This window comes from Ictalurus furcatus, chromosome 25, assembly GCF_023375685.1.
Source record: "Ictalurus furcatus strain D&B chromosome 25, Billie_1.0, whole genome shotgun sequence".
Classification (NCBI taxonomy): Eukaryota; Metazoa; Chordata; class Actinopteri; order Siluriformes; family Ictaluridae; genus Ictalurus; species Ictalurus furcatus.
In genome coordinates, this window is record NC_071279.1 from 48417 (window position 1) to 66503 (window position 18087).

General features: G+C 39.0%; 1 protein-coding gene across 3 annotated transcripts; it reads left to right on the forward strand.

Moving 5' to 3' along the window:
• Positions 1–333: 333 nt before the first annotated feature.
• On the forward strand, positions 334–16579 carry olfml2ba (olfactomedin-like 2Ba). 3 transcript variants are annotated; one of them, XM_053613768.1, is made up of 8 exons: positions 334–717; positions 918–1145; positions 4089–4184; positions 7424–7588; positions 9346–9526; positions 11211–12203; positions 13252–13428; positions 13747–16579. In XM_053613768.1, the coding sequence occupies exons 1-8, from the start codon at positions 580–582 to the stop codon at positions 14367–14369; spliced, it is 2601 nt and encodes an 866-aa protein (XP_053469743.1). In that variant the 5' UTR covers positions 334–579; the 3' UTR covers positions 14370–16579. The 3 variants fall into 3 exon arrangements, with proteins under 3 accessions (XP_053469743.1, XP_053469746.1, XP_053469744.1); XM_053613771.1 differs by having other exon boundaries at positions 13252–13451; positions 13747–14074; XM_053613769.1 differs by lacking the exons at positions 334–717; positions 918–1145 and adding an exon at positions 1256–1428.
• The last annotated feature ends 1508 nt before the right edge of the window (positions 16580–18087 follow it).

The window sequence follows — 18087 nt, forward strand, 5'->3', positions numbered from 1 at the left end:
TAAATAAAACACGCAGAAGATGGCGCTATGGGACTTCCACTGGTGCGCACGATGGGTGAGTGTATATTAAAATACCTTGCCGGCCAAAATGATCGTCGGATCTTGAAAATGCAGGGATTTATTAAAACAATTAGCACTTATTTTGACTAGTCGGCATGCTGTTATAGGGCTCATCTGCAAATTAGGCTATCGTGATGAACTACTACTGAACGAACTGTGGTGCAGTCCTTGGCGCAATCCCCCGTTGCCACCCACTAGGCAATGTGTCCCCACCAGTCCTTCCAGCCTGCCCTCTTCACTGTCTCTCAGCTGGAATAGGCTGTTTCAGTCTTTTTTTCCTTCATACAGCAGGCAGATCGCGCACCTGATCATATGGACGACATTAACGACATTGAACTGTCTAATCCATGTCGTTTTTCATCTGGACTGGACCAGAAGAGCGCAATATACTGAGATACACGAAACATCTTCTCTGTGATAAACGAAAGAACTAGAGCCTAACTTACCTTCACTGCCACGCATTTTTCCCCCGAAAGATTTTGTTTACGGTGTAGAATAAAGGTTTTGTTGCTCTGCAAAATGGAGAAAGTGGGATTTTGGTGCCTGGTGTTAATCGCTTACTCTTCAGCCGCACCTCGAGCACCCCAGGAGGAGAAAAGCGGACAAAACAAAACTCTAGACGCTGAGCTTGAAGATCAGGGTAACGTTTTGATTGAGGTGAGAAACAATGCCATTCATTATTCACAGTTATTTTTTTCCCCGTAATGAATGTATGATACATTAATTATTAACCGATGCTCCTGGGTTTTATGATGTTTTGTGCATGCACTGCTCCTTAGCGAACTTGTGCATTATTGTGCATTGATCATGGCTTGGTGGAAAATGTACTGTACCCGTGCGTCCTCTTCTCTTTGTAGCTGCTGGCTGATTATGACAAAGAGAGAGGCGCTGACTCTGGCTGTAAATGTGTTGTCAGAGTCTTGGGCAGGAGCGCGCGCCCTCCGGAGTCCTACAAGGTGCAGAGCGACGCGTCTGGACCCGGCTGCAAGTGCGCATGTGCAGCAACTCCACAGCCAGCGCAGCCGCCCTGCGAGGAAGACTTGAGAGAGAAAAAGTTCAAGCAAGCCGCCAGAGAAAATGACAAGGTGACACCAAGTGGATTAAAAAGAGTTGCCTAAAATTCCCAGTGTTGAGTCATCACCAACAGGATTAAGGCTATACACTCTGGCCACTTTATAATGTACACAGAGCGTACTGTACAGGTGCCCTTTGTACTGTAGTACTGTACTGTATTGTATGCAATTACTGCAGTCAGCCCAGCTATTGGGCCCCTCTCCCTCCTCCCGGAAAATGACTACCACAGGACCATCTCAGCACAGCAATGGCCCAAGTAGTGTGTGCTGCACTGGTACAAGCATAATCAGTGTTGTGGGTATATTCACTTATAGACATTTTGCATACACCAGCATACACCTATAGCTCATTTTATAGGCTCTATTTGTCTTAATTGCCCTTTAGCGCCTAATTGGTGTCAGTTTTTGACTGCTGTTGGCTGGATGTTTTTGGCTAGTGGACTGTACTTAAACCAACAGTAACACTGAGGTGTCTAAGCAACACTGAGACACTCGTAAAAGCTCAATACACACTACCATGTCACTGTCATTGCTTCACCGAGACATAGTGGTGCAGCGCCTAAATATAGTATTGTCTTGTCAGTGGTACTTTCTTTTCATTGATTGAGAGAATAGAGGCTGGTGAATTGTGCATAGCAAAAGATGGGCGATATTTAAGAACTGTATATCACAAGCACATGTACAGTAGGTACGTGTATGTGATATGGCCAATGAGTGTAGCTACAAGGTAAGTGTATCCAATAAAGGTGTTTCCAAGTCCAATAGTAAGTAAACTAACAATAGATTTTCCCTTGTTTACATACCTAAGCAATTTGCACAATGTGTCCAGACTTGTAGTTATGGTGTGATTACCATGTAGATTACCATATACAGATGGATGACATATTACAGGCAAAACCTAAATAAATAAATGGACTCACATAATGAGTACAGATGTCCCCAGACAGGTGCATTTATAACATACTACCATGCTCTGTGGCATATATAAAATGTTGATTGGGCTCAGCTAACTAACATATTGGGTCAAAATGGCAAGAAAAAAGATCCAAGTGACTTAAAATGGTGGTTCTTTATTGAGACATGGAAGGAGCTTCAAGCACAAATTCTACTCAACTGAAACTGTGATTCCATACAAACAGTCAATAAAGGGCATTTACAGTTTCCATAAGTATTTGACATTGACCAATAAGTGTTGCAATATTGTCTCTGTACACCACCACAATGGATTGGAAGCAATCAAGATGTGTTTAAAATGTAGATTTTCAGCTTTAATTCAAGGAGTTTAACAAAAATATTGCATTAACTGTCCATTTTCATAGGCTCAAACATAATTGGACAACTGACTGATGAGCAGTTTCATGGCCAGGTGTGACCTGTTTCCCCATTATTTCATGACAAATTAAGGAGATAAATGGTCTATCATTGTCGTAGTCTACAATCAAGAGACACCTTCATGAAGGAAATTACCTCGAGATGCAAACCAATGGTAACATTCGAGAACAGAAAGGCCAGATTGGACTGTGCTAAAAAAAAAGGAAACACATCCAGAAAAGCCTACCCAGTTCTGGAACAAGATTATTTGGAGCGATGAATCCAAGATGAACTTGTACCAGAATGATGGGAAGAGAAAAGTATGGAGCAGGAAAGGAAGGGCTCATGATCCAAAGCATACCACCTCATCTGTCAAACATGGTGGAGGGAGTGTTATGGCGTGGGCATGTACGGCTGCCAGTGGAACTGGATCACTGGTGTTTATTGATGATGTGACTGCTGATAGAAGGAGCAGGAGGAATTCTGAAGTATATAGAGCTTTATTTTCTGCTCAGATTCAGTCAAATGCTGCAAACCTGTAGGACGGCGCTTCACAGTACAGATGGATAATGACCCAAAACATATAGCGAAAACAACCCAAGAGCTTCCTAAGGCAAAGAAATGGAATGCTCTTAAATGGCTATCAGTCACCTGACCTCAACCCAGCTGAGCTGCTTTTCACTCACTGAAGACAGAACTGAAGGCAGAAAGACCCACAAACAAGCAGCAACTGAAGGCGGCTGCAGTAAAGACCTGGCAGAACATCTCAAGGGAGGAAACTCAGCATTTGGTGGTCAATGGGTTCCAGACTTCAGGCCGTGCATGTATTAAAAATAATCCTTATATTTATAATTATGTAGGCTTGTCCGATTACTTTGGAGCCCGTAAAAAAAATGGCTGTAATTCCTAAATGGTTAATGCAACATTTTTGTTCAACCCCTTGAATTAAAAAATCGCATCTTGATTGCTTCATTTTAAATCCATTGTGGTGGTGAACAGAGGCAAAATTAGGGTTGGAAATGCACACTTCCAATGATTGTGATGTTTGTGCACTTCTGTGACATGTAAGGAAGAACAGAAAAGCAACTGTTCTCCAGGTGACTGAGAATGTAGGATATGATCAGACAATCAGCAAGAACAGTTCATCCACAACTACGAGAGCACATGTGCATACACCAATTGAACAGTACAGGCCTTAATACCTAGCCCCTACAGTGATACCCTACAGAGTCCGGTGGCTCTGTTCTGGTTTGGGAGGAACTTTGCTAGCATGTTTGGGCTCCCTTGTCCCCTAAAATGGAAAAGGTCACTGCAAAACAATACAAAGTTATTCTGACTATATTATTCGATGATGAAACATTTCTATCCTGATGGGAGTGGTATTTTTGTACCAAGGCACCTTGAAGCTGTTCTGGTGGTCCAGCACCACATTTCCTTTTTTTCTTTGTCGCCCATACACACAGTACATACATACTGTATAACTTGTATAGGCTGGATCCATATGGATCCATTAAAACATCGTTCTTCCTGTCATTACGATGGTTTGAGAACAATGCTAAAACATACTCAAGTGCTCAAGTGTGAGATGAGCTGGCAAGGTTTGTCCCAGGCTTTGTTGTGACCGATTTTGCTTTATCCTTACAGCTCCTGGCAGTAACGGACTTGCTGGAGGAGCTGTTGAAGCTGCTTAAGCTAACACTCACTGCCGAGCTGCTGGAGCGGGTGGCCAATGTCGAGAGGGTGAGTTTAGAAAATGGATATAGAGAAAAATTAAGTGTTTTCTTTTTACTCTGTTTTGGTTTCTCATACGTTTGTATAGGATATCTGAGTCAATCACAGTTATGTTTGATTTAGCCACATTTAAACTATGAACTTGTGAAGTGGATTGAATCATTTGTTCATAATTCACTTGGAGGGGGAAGTCAACTAAAGATTGTCACACTTTGTTATGAATACACTGTAAAGCTCAATACAAGCCTATTATAGTTGGTTTATTGACTCAGATTAGTTAGAAACTGAAATTGGAATCCAAAAGAGGCATTATAAAATGGATAGTTTCGGTTCTGAAATCAGATTTTTAAAAAAATAAATAAAAAATAAATTAAAAAAAAAAAATTCTCCCTCCGGAGAATCTGCAAAATGTTAATAATGTTTTAAAAAAATAAGAGGGATCATAAAAATTGCATTTAGTTTTCTATTTAGTACTGGCCTGAATAAGCTTTTTCACATAACAGATGTTTACACAAGACACAATAATAATTGAATTTACACAAATGAACCAGTTCAAAAAGTTTACACACGCTCGATTATTAATACTATGTGTCGTTAAATGGATGATCAACGGCCGTGATTATGTTTTGTGATAGTTCTTCATGAGTCCCTTGTTTGTCCTGAGCAGTTAAACTGCCCACTGTTCTTCAGAAAAATCCTCCAGGTCCTGCACAATCTTTACTTTTCCAGCATCTTCTGAATATTTGAGCCCTTTCCAACAGTAACTATATGATGCTGAGACCCATCTTTTCACACTGAGGACAACTGAGGTACTCATACACAACTATTACATGAGGTGCAAATATTCACTGATGCTCAAGAACGATGCATTAAGAGCCAGGGGGTGTAAACCTTTAAACAGGATGATTGGTGTAATTTGTTATTATTTCATCTTCTGAAACATGTAAATATCTTATGTAGCTTCTGAAGGCAGTACTAAATGATAAAAATAAGATCTTTAAAGAAAATAACAATTTACACTGATCGTCCTGCTCAAAAGTTTACACCCCCCGGCTCTTAATGTATCATGCTGACTTCTTGAGAATCAGTGAATGTCTGTTATTGTCATGTAATGGAGGCTGACACAGAAGCAAGTGGAGGTTAAGTATTTTAATCCAAAAACAATAAGTCCAAAGGACAAGACAGAGACAATAATCATGAACATGCAGAGGTCAGGCGATCAGGCAAACAGCACAAACAGGGCAGGGAAAAGAGACAAAGTCGTAAACATAAGCTAAGTCAAAACACCAGAATAAACAGAAGCGATATAAGGCTTGGTAACGACAGAGACAGAAGGCAACTAAGCATAACTTCGCAAAGACTTGGTGTTCAAACAGACTCTTTTATGTGTGGTGTGAGTGTGTGAGTTTGGATGCAGGTGTGCGTGATTAGAATGAAAGTGAGTGTTCTGGGAATTGCGGTCCATGGCGGCCATGTTTGTAGGCCGCAATGCAGGATGGGAAATGTAGTCACTGTGATATGACAGTTATGTTGTTTAGCAGACAAAGATTACTGTCAACATTCTACATAACCTGGTGGAATAATTGTTTATTATGAATATTATTCAAATTAAATTAAATAGTCTAATGAACACTGGATTTTTAAAAATCAATTCTTTTTTCGTCCTTTTAATAAATGAAATAAGCAACCTGAGAGCGTGTTTTCATTGTGGGCTTCGTGTTGTGCCCTTACCCCATGATAAAATCACTATAATCCCCCTGACGTGGCTTATTACTCATTGCTTTTCATCATATTCAATTATCACACTGGTATCTTGGGTAGTCAGTACTACTGTTCATCTCTCTGATGGTCTGGTGGCTGGGATTCCCCAGTGCAGCCTGGGTTCGATTCCCAGTGGTGATTCTTTTATTAGCGTAATACATAAAGCATTTCAACCCTGTCATACTGGACCTGTAAAGCATTGAATCAAATCCTGATCTTGGTAAGTCACTCTTTATTTAAGCAGTGTCTAAAACTTTGGGCTACTGTGTGCAATGTCACGAGTTCAAATCCCATCACTGTTAAGCTGCCACTGTTGGGCCCTTGAGTACGGTCCTTAACACTCAGCTGCTCAGTTGTAATCCTGTCTCAATTGTAAATTGCTTTGGATAAATATGTTAGCTGAATTAGGTCAATGTAAAATGTATTTACCTATTCCTATAGCTCTGAACGTGTCTGTCATAGATTCTCTATTAACAAATATTAGCAAACTTTCTCCATGTATCTGCTTCGGTTTCCTCCCACCTCCCCCAAACAGGTAGGTGAATTATGCCCAGTGTTCCCAGGATAGGCTCTGCATCCACCATGACCAGGACCCTGATAAAGTGGTTACTGAAGATGAATGAGTGAATGAATGAATGAATGTTTAAAATGCATCTATGTTTAATGTAAGCCAGAAAAGTCTTTTTTTCTGGTGATACACAAATTAAGACCATCATTGGGACTGCTTTGATCACTTCTACTATTAGAAACACTATATTTAAAGCTGTCTGTATTTACAACTGTGGTAGGTTATGTAAGAAGTCATGCACAGTTAAGTTTCTCTTTGTCAGGCAACTTACTGGCATTTAAAAAATGTTTGTGCATGTATTCCTTACTCATAACTAAATGACATTAAAATAATAAACTTGTCATTTTATTTAACTCTCATATTACTCTCTCCTGCATACCAGTATGCCACCATGACTGTTGTTGTCTTGGGAGGTGTTAAATTTTTCTTTTCCTCTTTGTTTTTTTTAATTAAAACATTTCTGTGCCTAGTTAATAATTCCTTTGTGCACAAATCCGTGTCATTAATTACTTATTTTGATTTGAGGCAATAGCAGAGCATAAACGGTTACCCATCCATTTTCTATAGCGCTTATCCTTCAGGGTCATGGGGAACCAGGAGCCTATCCCAGGAGGCAAGGGGCATAAGGCGGGATACATCCTGGACAGGGTGCCAATCCATCATAGGACACAATCACATACACATTCACACACCCACCCACACTACAAGCCTACCATGCATATCTTTGTACTGGGGGAGGAAACCGAAGTACCCGGAGGAAACCCCCACAGCATGGGCAGTGGCAGGAATCGAACCCCCAACCCTGGTGGTGTGAGGCAAACATGCTAACTACTAAGCCACTGTGCACCCTCATAAACAGTTATTTATAACTTTAATTAACATATTCACATTAATGGTTGTTTTGTGTCCTACACTTCAGGTATTATTTCAAAACCAGACTACTGAGAAGACTAAGGTAGAGAGTGTGCCTCCAGAAGCAGAAATAAGAGCAGTCCTACCCACGCCCACAACCCCACCATGGCAGGAGAGCAGAAAGAAAGAGAATGAGAAGAGTAGTGAAGCTGCAGCTTATCAGCATACAGAGGTGGGCAGATTCTAACACAGTAGCAGCATACATCCAGGGGTGGGAAAATACTTGAGTCATTGTACTTCATTACTATACTTGTGCATTATTTTGGCCAATTTATATTATTGAAATTGAATACTTGTACTCCTACTTATTTTAATTCTAAGTATGATTTTTTAAAAAAACGTTCACTCCTTACATTTTTACTTAGACCTTCAAAGCTCTCTTCTTCTTGCTCGTGCAGCTAATGACAGTGAACAGGCAATCATCTGAGTTCAGTTTAGCATCCAATCAAGTTCATCAGTGTAGAGAAAAGTGATCAAGAATCGTAACAATTCGTATCAACTCTGAAATTCTACACAAGTCATAGCTATTTGAATATGGATAATCCAGTACACCGCAGTGTGGAACTTGAGGATGAGCGTCCATAGCCCTTACCTCAGTAAAATGTTTCAGTATGCTGGAGTAAGCAAAGACTTGTATAATAAAACAAGAACAAAATAAAGGCATACACCCTCTACTTTAACTCTCTACGTGAACTGTCTAATTTAAAAAAAAATAAGTGATGTTGAGGTCAATTTAGCTAATTTGCTAACATTAACTGACATTTTGCTAACATTTGAACTAAGTTAGCCTGTTTTATTTGCTAATGCCAGGTTAAACTAGTATTGATGCAGGTAACTAATATAATTAGCTAGGCATTAAGTCAAATTTTACTACTGATTAATTTATTATTAAACTACATAGCATTAGTTATGCATATGACCAGCAAACTTACAGAGATTGATTTTTTTTTCTCAGGCAAATCTGTAGTTGCTTTAAAATGAATATCATCTCCTAATATTTTTCAGATAAGTAATAAGAATCACTTTTCACATGAAAACTTTATTTAATCAGTTGAAAACATTTACTTAATAATAATAATAATATAGCGAATTTCTAGTACCTCAAAGCGCTTTACATTGTATTGGGGGAAATCTCCTCAACCACCAGTGTATAACATCCACTTGGATGATGCGACCGGAGCCATAGTGCTCCAGAACTCCCATCCCACACCAGCTGATGGTGGCGAGGAGAGATGATGATTATTAGGGGGCCATAATAGGTAAGGGCCACTGTGGGAATTTCACCATGACTATACCCTAACTCTTTACCAGAAGAGTCATGGGATTATTACTGATCACAGAGATTCAGGAACCCAGTGCTGTTTTTACAGTCCCAGTCACTATGCCAGGGCATTAGGACCCACACAGACCACAGGGCAACCACCCCCTGCTGGCTTCACTAATACCACTTGCAGCAGCAACCTTAATGTTCCCCACAAGGTCTCCCATCCAGATACTGGCCAGGCTCAATCCTGTTTAGCTTCAGCAGGAAACCAGGTGAGAACTGCAGATATGTCTCTGGCCCCTGCAGTACATTTAAAAGCAGCAATTTTTAGATTTTTACTTTCTGTACATTTTCTTTGGCTAGATATTTCCACTTTTAATTGAGTAAGATTATTACACTCTATTTTCTCATGAGTATAATTTCTTAGTACGTTTGCCACCCCTGCATATGTCTACAGTTTTTTGGGGGTTTTTTGCGCAATTTTGTGAATCCCATATTGATAAAATTAATATAGTACAAGGATACAGCTAAATCATTGTCTGTGTTAAATAAAATGTGCCAAAAAGCATCTAAGACTGAATGGTGTGTGTTAGGTGCAAGGTGGCATAACCATCCTTGCTCCCCAGCTACAATCCCACATGTGATATGACCTGTGATTTGGACAGAGTAAGTATGAGGAGAAGTTTGTGGGAGGCCTGTTAAAAAGGACTGGACCTGGACCAGAAGATGTTAAAGCTTTACAGGAACAAGAACGTCATGGGAGGCAGCAGCACCCAAAGTTGATTGTTAGGGGGATCACATACTACAAATCTGACCCGGAGGATGAGACAGAGGCAGATGAGAACAGTAAGTAAATACAATCCTTTTACTACATATTCTAAATAAAGACAGATGCATCTAGAAAAGACTGCATTTTCATAACTGAATTATTGACCATGCTAAAAGTCTGTTATCCACGTATGCTAGTTGGCCATCTCCATGCTTCTTGAGTAGAAATAAATAGGAAAATACACCTATTTTACAATTTATCTACAAAAATATCATGACATAATATTAAACATGATTTTGAAAATATATTTTTCCATAGCCCTCTCCAAACCTGATTTTAAGAAGTAAGGTGTTGGGCCACCACATGAATCAGAACATACTTTACTTGCCAATATTATCAGAGATGTACATACATGTATAGGAATTTCTCTTGGTGTGACTGGTGAGGTTCAGGTCTTGCTGAAACCTAAACATACTTTCATGCCCAAAGTTTTTGACACACTACTCATGTGCCAGCCAAATATGTTATTGGCTTTCTATCCTCCTTCCTTTGTTTCTGAAGGACAGGATAGGAGACAGCAGGCATGAGGAATTCTGACCAGCTGTGGACCACATAATGGACCCCCCCCTCCTTGTGTAGAACAAGGAAGAAGTGTGTTTGTGTATACTGTCTAGGTGACAGACTAAGGATTATACGGCAGATTGCCAAAATAATACAGACTGCCAAGGATTATAAGGCAGATGTTAGCCCTGCCTTCACATCTCACACGTCATGTCTGCCAGCCAATCCTTGTTAGTGTAATGCAGTAGTGCTTCTGTGGGACAGTGCGAAGGGGTGTGTCCTATAGCGAGATAATTCATTCATGCTATCAGAGAACGGGGTTACGGTCATAACCTGAAGTTACTTACCTGTGGCAGTCAGACTTACTGTACCAGTGTCCTTTATGAGAGCCACTACAGTGGCATCGGCTGCAAATTTGATGGGTTGGACTGAGGGACATAGAGAAATGCAATCATTTGTACACAAGGAGTATAATATAGCAAAGTAAGCACCCCTGTGGTGCACCCATGCTGGTTGATAGGCTGTAATAGTCTTGATCTGCCCATACTGTCTTCTATCTGTTAGTTAGTTAGGAATCCAGTGACAGGTTTCATTTGGAGCATCCAAGTGAAGAGGCATGGCATGCATTTGTTTTATGGGAATAAAGTATTGTAAGTATTGTAAAGTAATGTAAGTGGGGCTAAAGTCCACAAAAAGGATTGGCATAGACACCAGTATTGTCCAGATGGTCCAGGACATAGTGGAGGCTCATGTTGACTGCATGCTCCACATTTGGTCATATAGTTGAACTGCCATGGATCCAAATGGCAGCTTGTGTTCCTTTTCCAAATTGATAACACCAGAAGCTTACATGATTTCATGATCGCTGATGTCAGAACCGATGTGCACAGATTCTACAGGACACTGTGGAACTGTACTGGAGGTATGGAGCACCATTTTTTCAGATGTTTCCCCAAATAATTTGATGATGGTGGTGGAAAGTGCTGTCTAACTTGTCGGTCCAAAGTCTGAAATTTGTGTTTAAGTGGATTGGTAAATGTTCCTAGCATATGATTTCCATCATTTTCATCCTCATCAAACTTTTCAGTGAGCCCTCAAAATTGAATCCAAAAGCTGTTCATAAGGTACAAAAAAGGTTATTATAATAATTTGTTATTATAAATCATTAATATGTTATTATTGTTTAATTCCTTCCTGTAGTTGGTGAAGATGAAAGCCACAGTGGTGACGGCTCTGTAGATCTCTTTGCAGAGGAGGAACTTCTTCCTCTCAGTACGCCTTCATTCAGATCTGTGACCAGACCATGGCTAGTTTCAGCTAAACCCAAGATTCCAACTCAGGATAGTACAGTGACACAAAGTGTGCCCAAGCCTCAGCTGGAAGAATCTGACTCTTCTCTATCTGTCAAGATGAAAATGCTTAATAATTCAGGGCTTGCATTGGGAAAAAACCTCCAGCCCACCACAGAAAGCTTCACCAAGCTCAGATCCTTACAGTCCTCAGCGACCACAGATAATTTCAGAGCCTTTTGGCCCACAACACACACCACACCTCAAACACCCCCTGGAATAGAGGAAGAAAGAGAGGAGAATACCACTTCTCAGATGATGCTGAACATAGAATCAACTTCAAGTCACTTGATGAAGTCTAATTCAGCTTCTTCAGAAATGACTGGAAACATCATACCAAACACAACAGCTGCTATCATCAGTCAGTCAGAGGTCTCTATGAAAACTTTAAATCAACAAACCCACAACATTGGAACCATTTCCAGCGAGACCTTCAGTCAGGCCACTGAACAAAATACACGGTCAAGTGCAACACCATCGCCGTCCACTCAGAGTCAAACTAGTATTATTCCAGAAACTTATTCCACCACAGTCACAGATGAGGGAAGCCACATGAAAACCAGTGCTGGGACGACAGCTACTACCACAGACTCTGGCAATACAGAAAAAACTATCATTCTTACTACATCACATGTAAATGAGAGTGAAATTGATTCCAGCACAACTGCATCAGCAACCACAAACAGACTGGTCAATAGTACCACTACAACTATTATCAATGCCAAACACAACAAACACAACACACACAGCATTAGTTTGTTTAGAAAACAGAAAGACCTAAAACAAAAGATCATTAAAACTCTGGAGGCTCAGGATGTTGAGGAGAAACCTAAAAGGCAGCCAGGTAAACAAAGTCTCTATTGTTTTACAATCTCTTAATTGTTAGTTTAACTGCAGCAATACTACAAGAAAAAAATTAATTTAACCAATTATTTTTAAAATATTTTATGGGTGGGTTTGGAATCTTGCCTCAATGGATGTTTAATTGCCTAATTTTGGGTGGGTAATGGGAAACTTTTCCCTCATTGGAAATGCCTTATAACTCACTAACAGCCCCCGAATTACACTGTCACAATCCTATTTTGAGGTACTGTTTAATTCCTGTCCCGTGTCCTGTTCTGAGGATGCAAAATTGCTTTATGCAAAAAACTTGATTTATGTAAAAATGTTAACTTTTGAAAATTGATGAACCACTGAGTCTACAGGATATAAAAAAAACAGCAACTGTGTGAGTATTTTTGACTACAGTGTAATATTAATAACAGAGCTAGTCCTAGAGGCTGCCTATACCAGAGACACTGGACGAGATGCAGAGTACACTCTAGATGGAATGCCGGTCCATCACCATTCATTTGCTAATTTAAACATACCAAGGGGCAGTTTAGAGTAACCACTCCATGTTCCGGCATGTTTTTGGGAAGTGGGATCAAACTGGAGTACCAAGAAAAAAAAACACAGACACGTGAGAACAAGTTAGACGACCACACAGAGAGTAATTTCACATTTTCAAATGTAGAGATTTCTTCTTCTTTTTTTTTTTTTTTTTAGATATTCCAAATGATCCTTAACTGAACAATTTTATTTTACCATCCAAACAGCTTGATTATTTTGGGAATAAATATAAATTGTACTGGATGGTGAGATGTAATTGGTTTGCAGGATTGATGTACTGTAGATACTAGGTACAAGGGATCAGTACTTTAGGCTTATACTGTATGACCTTACCTAAAAAAATAATCAAAGTATGAAAGTATCAGCCAAATGAATAAATGTAAATTAAATGTGGTCACATGTTGAGTTGGAGCGTATTGTGTTCAAGTCAGATTCTTCCCTGAACTGTATATTAAGCTCGTTAAAGAGGACTGTACACAGTACTGTTTTCTTGTTTGCAGGGGAATGCAAGGACACACTGGCCACAATCGCCGAACCCATAGCACACAACACATATGGTCGTAATGAAGGTGCCTGGATGAAAGACCCAATGGTTGATGACAACAAGATCTATGTTGCTAATTATTATTATGGAAACAACCTACTGGAGTTTCAGAACATGGATGTCTTTAAACAAGGTGTAATTTCCAGTGAATATCCAGTGAGCAGAATTAGACTGAATTTTATTTTGTATGAAGGCATTTCCATAATTCTGTTAAAAAAAGACAAGATTTCCATAAAACATGATACAAAGGGCTGAAAATGTCATTTTCAGCCCTTTGGTTGAGGAATAATTTTAGTAACCTTCTTAAAATGCAATGGTTGATGTAATAAGCAGCAACAGAAGGCTGAACAATTTTTGTATTATGGAACTTTTAATATGGACACCGTCTCGTACTTGTTTGATTAGTAATATTTGTTAAAATGAGTAATATTGACTCAATATTGCATTGCAGGTCGTTGCACCAAGTCCTATAAGCTGCCCTATAGCTGGCTGGGCACAGGCCATGCAGTCTATGGCGGTGCCTTCTTCTTCAACCGTGCTTTCTCACGTGACATCATCAAGTACGACCTCCGGCGGCGAAGTGTGGCTGCCTGGACCATGTTGCATGACGCTGCACTGGAGAGTGATGAGGTTTCATCATGGCGATGGAGAGGCCGCTCGGATGTGGAGCTGGCTGTAGATGAAAGTGGCCTCTGGGTGATCTACGCTGCACTGGATGATGAGGGCTACCTGCAGGAAGTGATGGTGCTGAGCCGTCTAAACCCGGATGACCTGACCACACAACGAGAAACCACATGGCGGACAGGGCTGAGGCGCGAACGCTATGGAAATTGTTTTATCGTGTGTGGTGTCCTGTATGCTACTGACCACCATGGAGAACAGCGGGAGAACAATCTGAGCTATGCCTTTGATACACATACCAGAACACAAATGACCCCTCGGCTCCCTTTTGGCAATAACTCCACTTACATTGCTCAAATTGACTATAACCCCAAAGAAAAGGCACTGTATGCCTGGAACAATGGCCACCAGATCACGTATGATGTTGTATTTGCATACGTAGACCCGCTTTAGATGGGGAAAGCAGATCGTTCTAAAGTGTATTATATATTATTTGGGGAAATGTATTCCTATAATAAAATATTTGTATGAAATGTGGACTGTGGAGCAGTCCACTTAACATTTTTGTGATATATTACCCCTCATATCTCTCATTATGCTGATGTTTGTACTGGTTATCTATAGTCAACCCCCATCCTGCAAAACCCTGCCTTTAATATTAGTAACACCATTACAATTAATATGTGGTGATGCGTCTCTGGGAGAGAATGTCCATTGTCCAATATAGTTATATAATTCCTTTAGAGGATCTTACATCACTTCTCCATAAAGAAATTTTAAACTGTGTGCGCATGTGGAATTCCTTCTTCAATTAAGACACAGTTTTCTTTTGTTTTTTTACACGAGTTCAAAACTTTGATTTATATGTTGTTAGAAACTCTGTCTTTGGCTCTATCTTAGCCTCCTGGCAGAGGCAACCTGGTTCAAGCTGAAATGTCCATGCTAGTAGAATTCATGGTGGCATCAATATTCACAGGAACTACCAGCCACAACACAGCCTCAAAGCATCACTTATGCATCTCCATGTTTTTCATCCCCAGTGGGGTTCATGGCCAAAAAGTTTGAGTTTGACCACACACTCACTTTCATTTGTAGTTTCTGAGGGCTTCTTTAGTGCAACCCTTTCAAACTGTTATTGTTGAGATGGTATCTAAAGGTTTTTCAAACTACTGCAAAAAATCTATTGTGCAGTTCAGTACAATTCTGAACCTTTGCTGTGCAAATAAAAAAAAAATCCCCCCATTTATTTAAAATATTAAATGTAAGTATTACACTACTTTTTGGGGGTAATAATTCTGGAGTTATAATACTATAGATGGTTTTCAAGATACTAATGTATTGTTTTGCTTAACAGTTCTTAAAAAAACATGTTATAAATTCAAAACACAGAAGAACAGCTCAACCAAATATCAAGTTTACAGTGAGGGAAAATATATTACATGATTCAGACACTTTTGTTTTAGTTAAATAGTTATTTAGTTCCAGTGCATCCAATATCCAATTGAAAATTTACACACATAATGTCTGTTTATTTTGTACATAAAAAGTATGTATTCATAAATATAAACCAAATATGTTTAAAAAGAAAATTGATAGGGAAAAAAAGTATTTGGACACCACAAATGACCAACATTAGTACTTTGTTGCAGAGCGGTGTTGGCAATTACAGCTTTGAGATGTCTGTAGTAAGAAGTTATTAGGTTTTTGCAGCATTGTGGTTGAATTTTGGCCCATTCCTCTCAGGAAAACACCTGTTGGACTCGCAAATTCAAAAATCCTCCATAGATTTTCAATGGGATTCAAGTCAGAAGACCATGCAGTGACTTCTTGAGTTATTGTGGCTGTATGTCTGGGTTCGTTGTCTTGTTGAAATGTCCATCTTCTCCCAAGTTTCAGTTTCATGGCCGATGATATTAAATTCTCCACTAATATGTCCTGGGAAATTGTGTTTCACTGTGGACGTGGCGTTCTTCAGATCCTGCACACAACCCTTCTTTCTCCAAACATGACGCACTTAATTAGTGCCATATTGCCAAAAAGTTTTATTTTTGTTTCATCTGACCAGAGTATATTGTCACACAAGAGTTGTGATTTGTCCTAATGCTTTTAGATGTGCAGCTTCTTCTTCTTCTTTTTTTAACAAAGGAATTGTCCCTGCTGCTGTCAGGTTATCTTGTAACTGCAAGTGATTGATGGCTTCTCTCTTACCTTCTTTATGAATAGTCTGAGAGTATGTTATGAAATCTTGTATGGTTCACCTATCTGGGGATGATTATTTGGAGCTCCATGAAATTTCCACCTGTATATTATCGAGCCAATTGTAGTGAAAGAGATGTTTAAGGTCTTTACTATGACTTTGTAGCTTTTTCATTAAAGCACTGTTTGATAATGTTGTCTCCGAGAACTTTAGGAAGCTCCTTCACCTGCACCATGACTGCTATGTACCATGATGTGCATGTGTGAATCTGAATACTTTTTTCCCTTTCAATTTTGTTATGAAATATAACTTTAATACCCCTCACAGGGTACACATATCATGGTATACAGTAATGGGAAAAAGAATGTACACCCTCCTTCGATTTTATGTTTTTATATATCAGGGCATAAATAATTGTATGGTCCTCAAAGCCCATTGAGATGAGCCCATTTATTTTTATTGTTGCTAAATGTTTCCACATGTTACTGAATTGTAGGGTGTACTTATTTTTCCCACCTGGATTCGGAATGTTGCTTTACTTTTTGGGGGAAAATACCTTCATATTGAATTCTTTGTTAATAGAAGTAGGACAGCACCAAAACAATATTTATGGAGCTATATAGAAAATTCTAAAGGGTTCACAAATTTTCCAGCATATATATATATATATATATATATATATATATATATATATATATATATATATATATATATATAGAGAGAGAGAGAGAGAGAGAGAGAGAGAGAGAGAGAGATAGCCATGTGAAAAAATAAGTACACCCCATGGAAATTGTTGGCTTTTTTTTTTTTTTTTACATATTTGGACAAGCAAATATTTGATCCTCTTGGAAACAGTGCAAATTAATGACGTTGATACACGATCACATGACATAAAATTGCATTTTGTAGTAATTTACACAATTTAAATGAACAAAAAACAAATCAGTCACATGGAAAAAGTAAGTACACCACTACATTTATAACACCTTCAAATCCATAAAATTAGAATCAGGTGTTCAAGATTGGGTGCCACTGATTATAATCTGTTCAGAGAGTGCAGGTGGAACCTGTCTGGGAAAAAGCCTTTGCAAGACTACAGTTGAGCATATAGGCAAAGGAATTTTGGAATAGTGTGCTCTGGACAGACGAATCAAAGATAGAGCTGTTTGGTCACAGTGACAGCAGACATTTTTGGTGCACACCAAAGACAGCTTTTCAGGAGAAACACCTCATACCAACTGTGAAGCACGGTGGTGGAAATGTTATGGTTTGGGGTTGCTTCGCTTCCTCAGGGACTGGACAGCTTCCATTCATTGATTCAACTATGCATCATATGTGCTTGAAGATAACGTGAGGCCATCTATCCAAAAGTTGAAGTTGATCCATACGACTGGCTGATTAGATAATTAATGAGGATTAATGAGTAGGTGTGCAGGCGTTCCTAAGTGCTCAGTGTATCATTACACACCCACACAAAAAATTATATATAATTTTTTCCATATTAGAGGCAAATATTAAATTTTATTTCCAAATTAGAGGCAAAGTTAAGACGTTCAATATGTTAAGTGGCAAAATTATTTAGTAATCATACAATATAGCAAGCATATATTAATATTACTCACTAACAGTATATTTTGATGATTGTGTTTTCACTATGAACGAGTCCTTGATGTTCATAATTGTATCTCCCAGGGAGCTAAGAGACATTTGGCAAGGTGTATCTCTGCAACTATATGAGATCACTGTATGCACTGTAATTTTATCATTAGCTGAAATATGTGAATCTATGAATATAAACTCCATGTTTCCAAAAACCTTCCAGAATTAAAAAAAAAAAAAAAAAAATCTAACTAAAATCCATATATAACGCAAATTTTTTTTTTTTTTTTTACAGAAAAATGTATTCTATTTTTATTAATCCAAGTTATGAGAGACGTACAATCGACGTACGCTATATGGCCAAAAGTATGTATC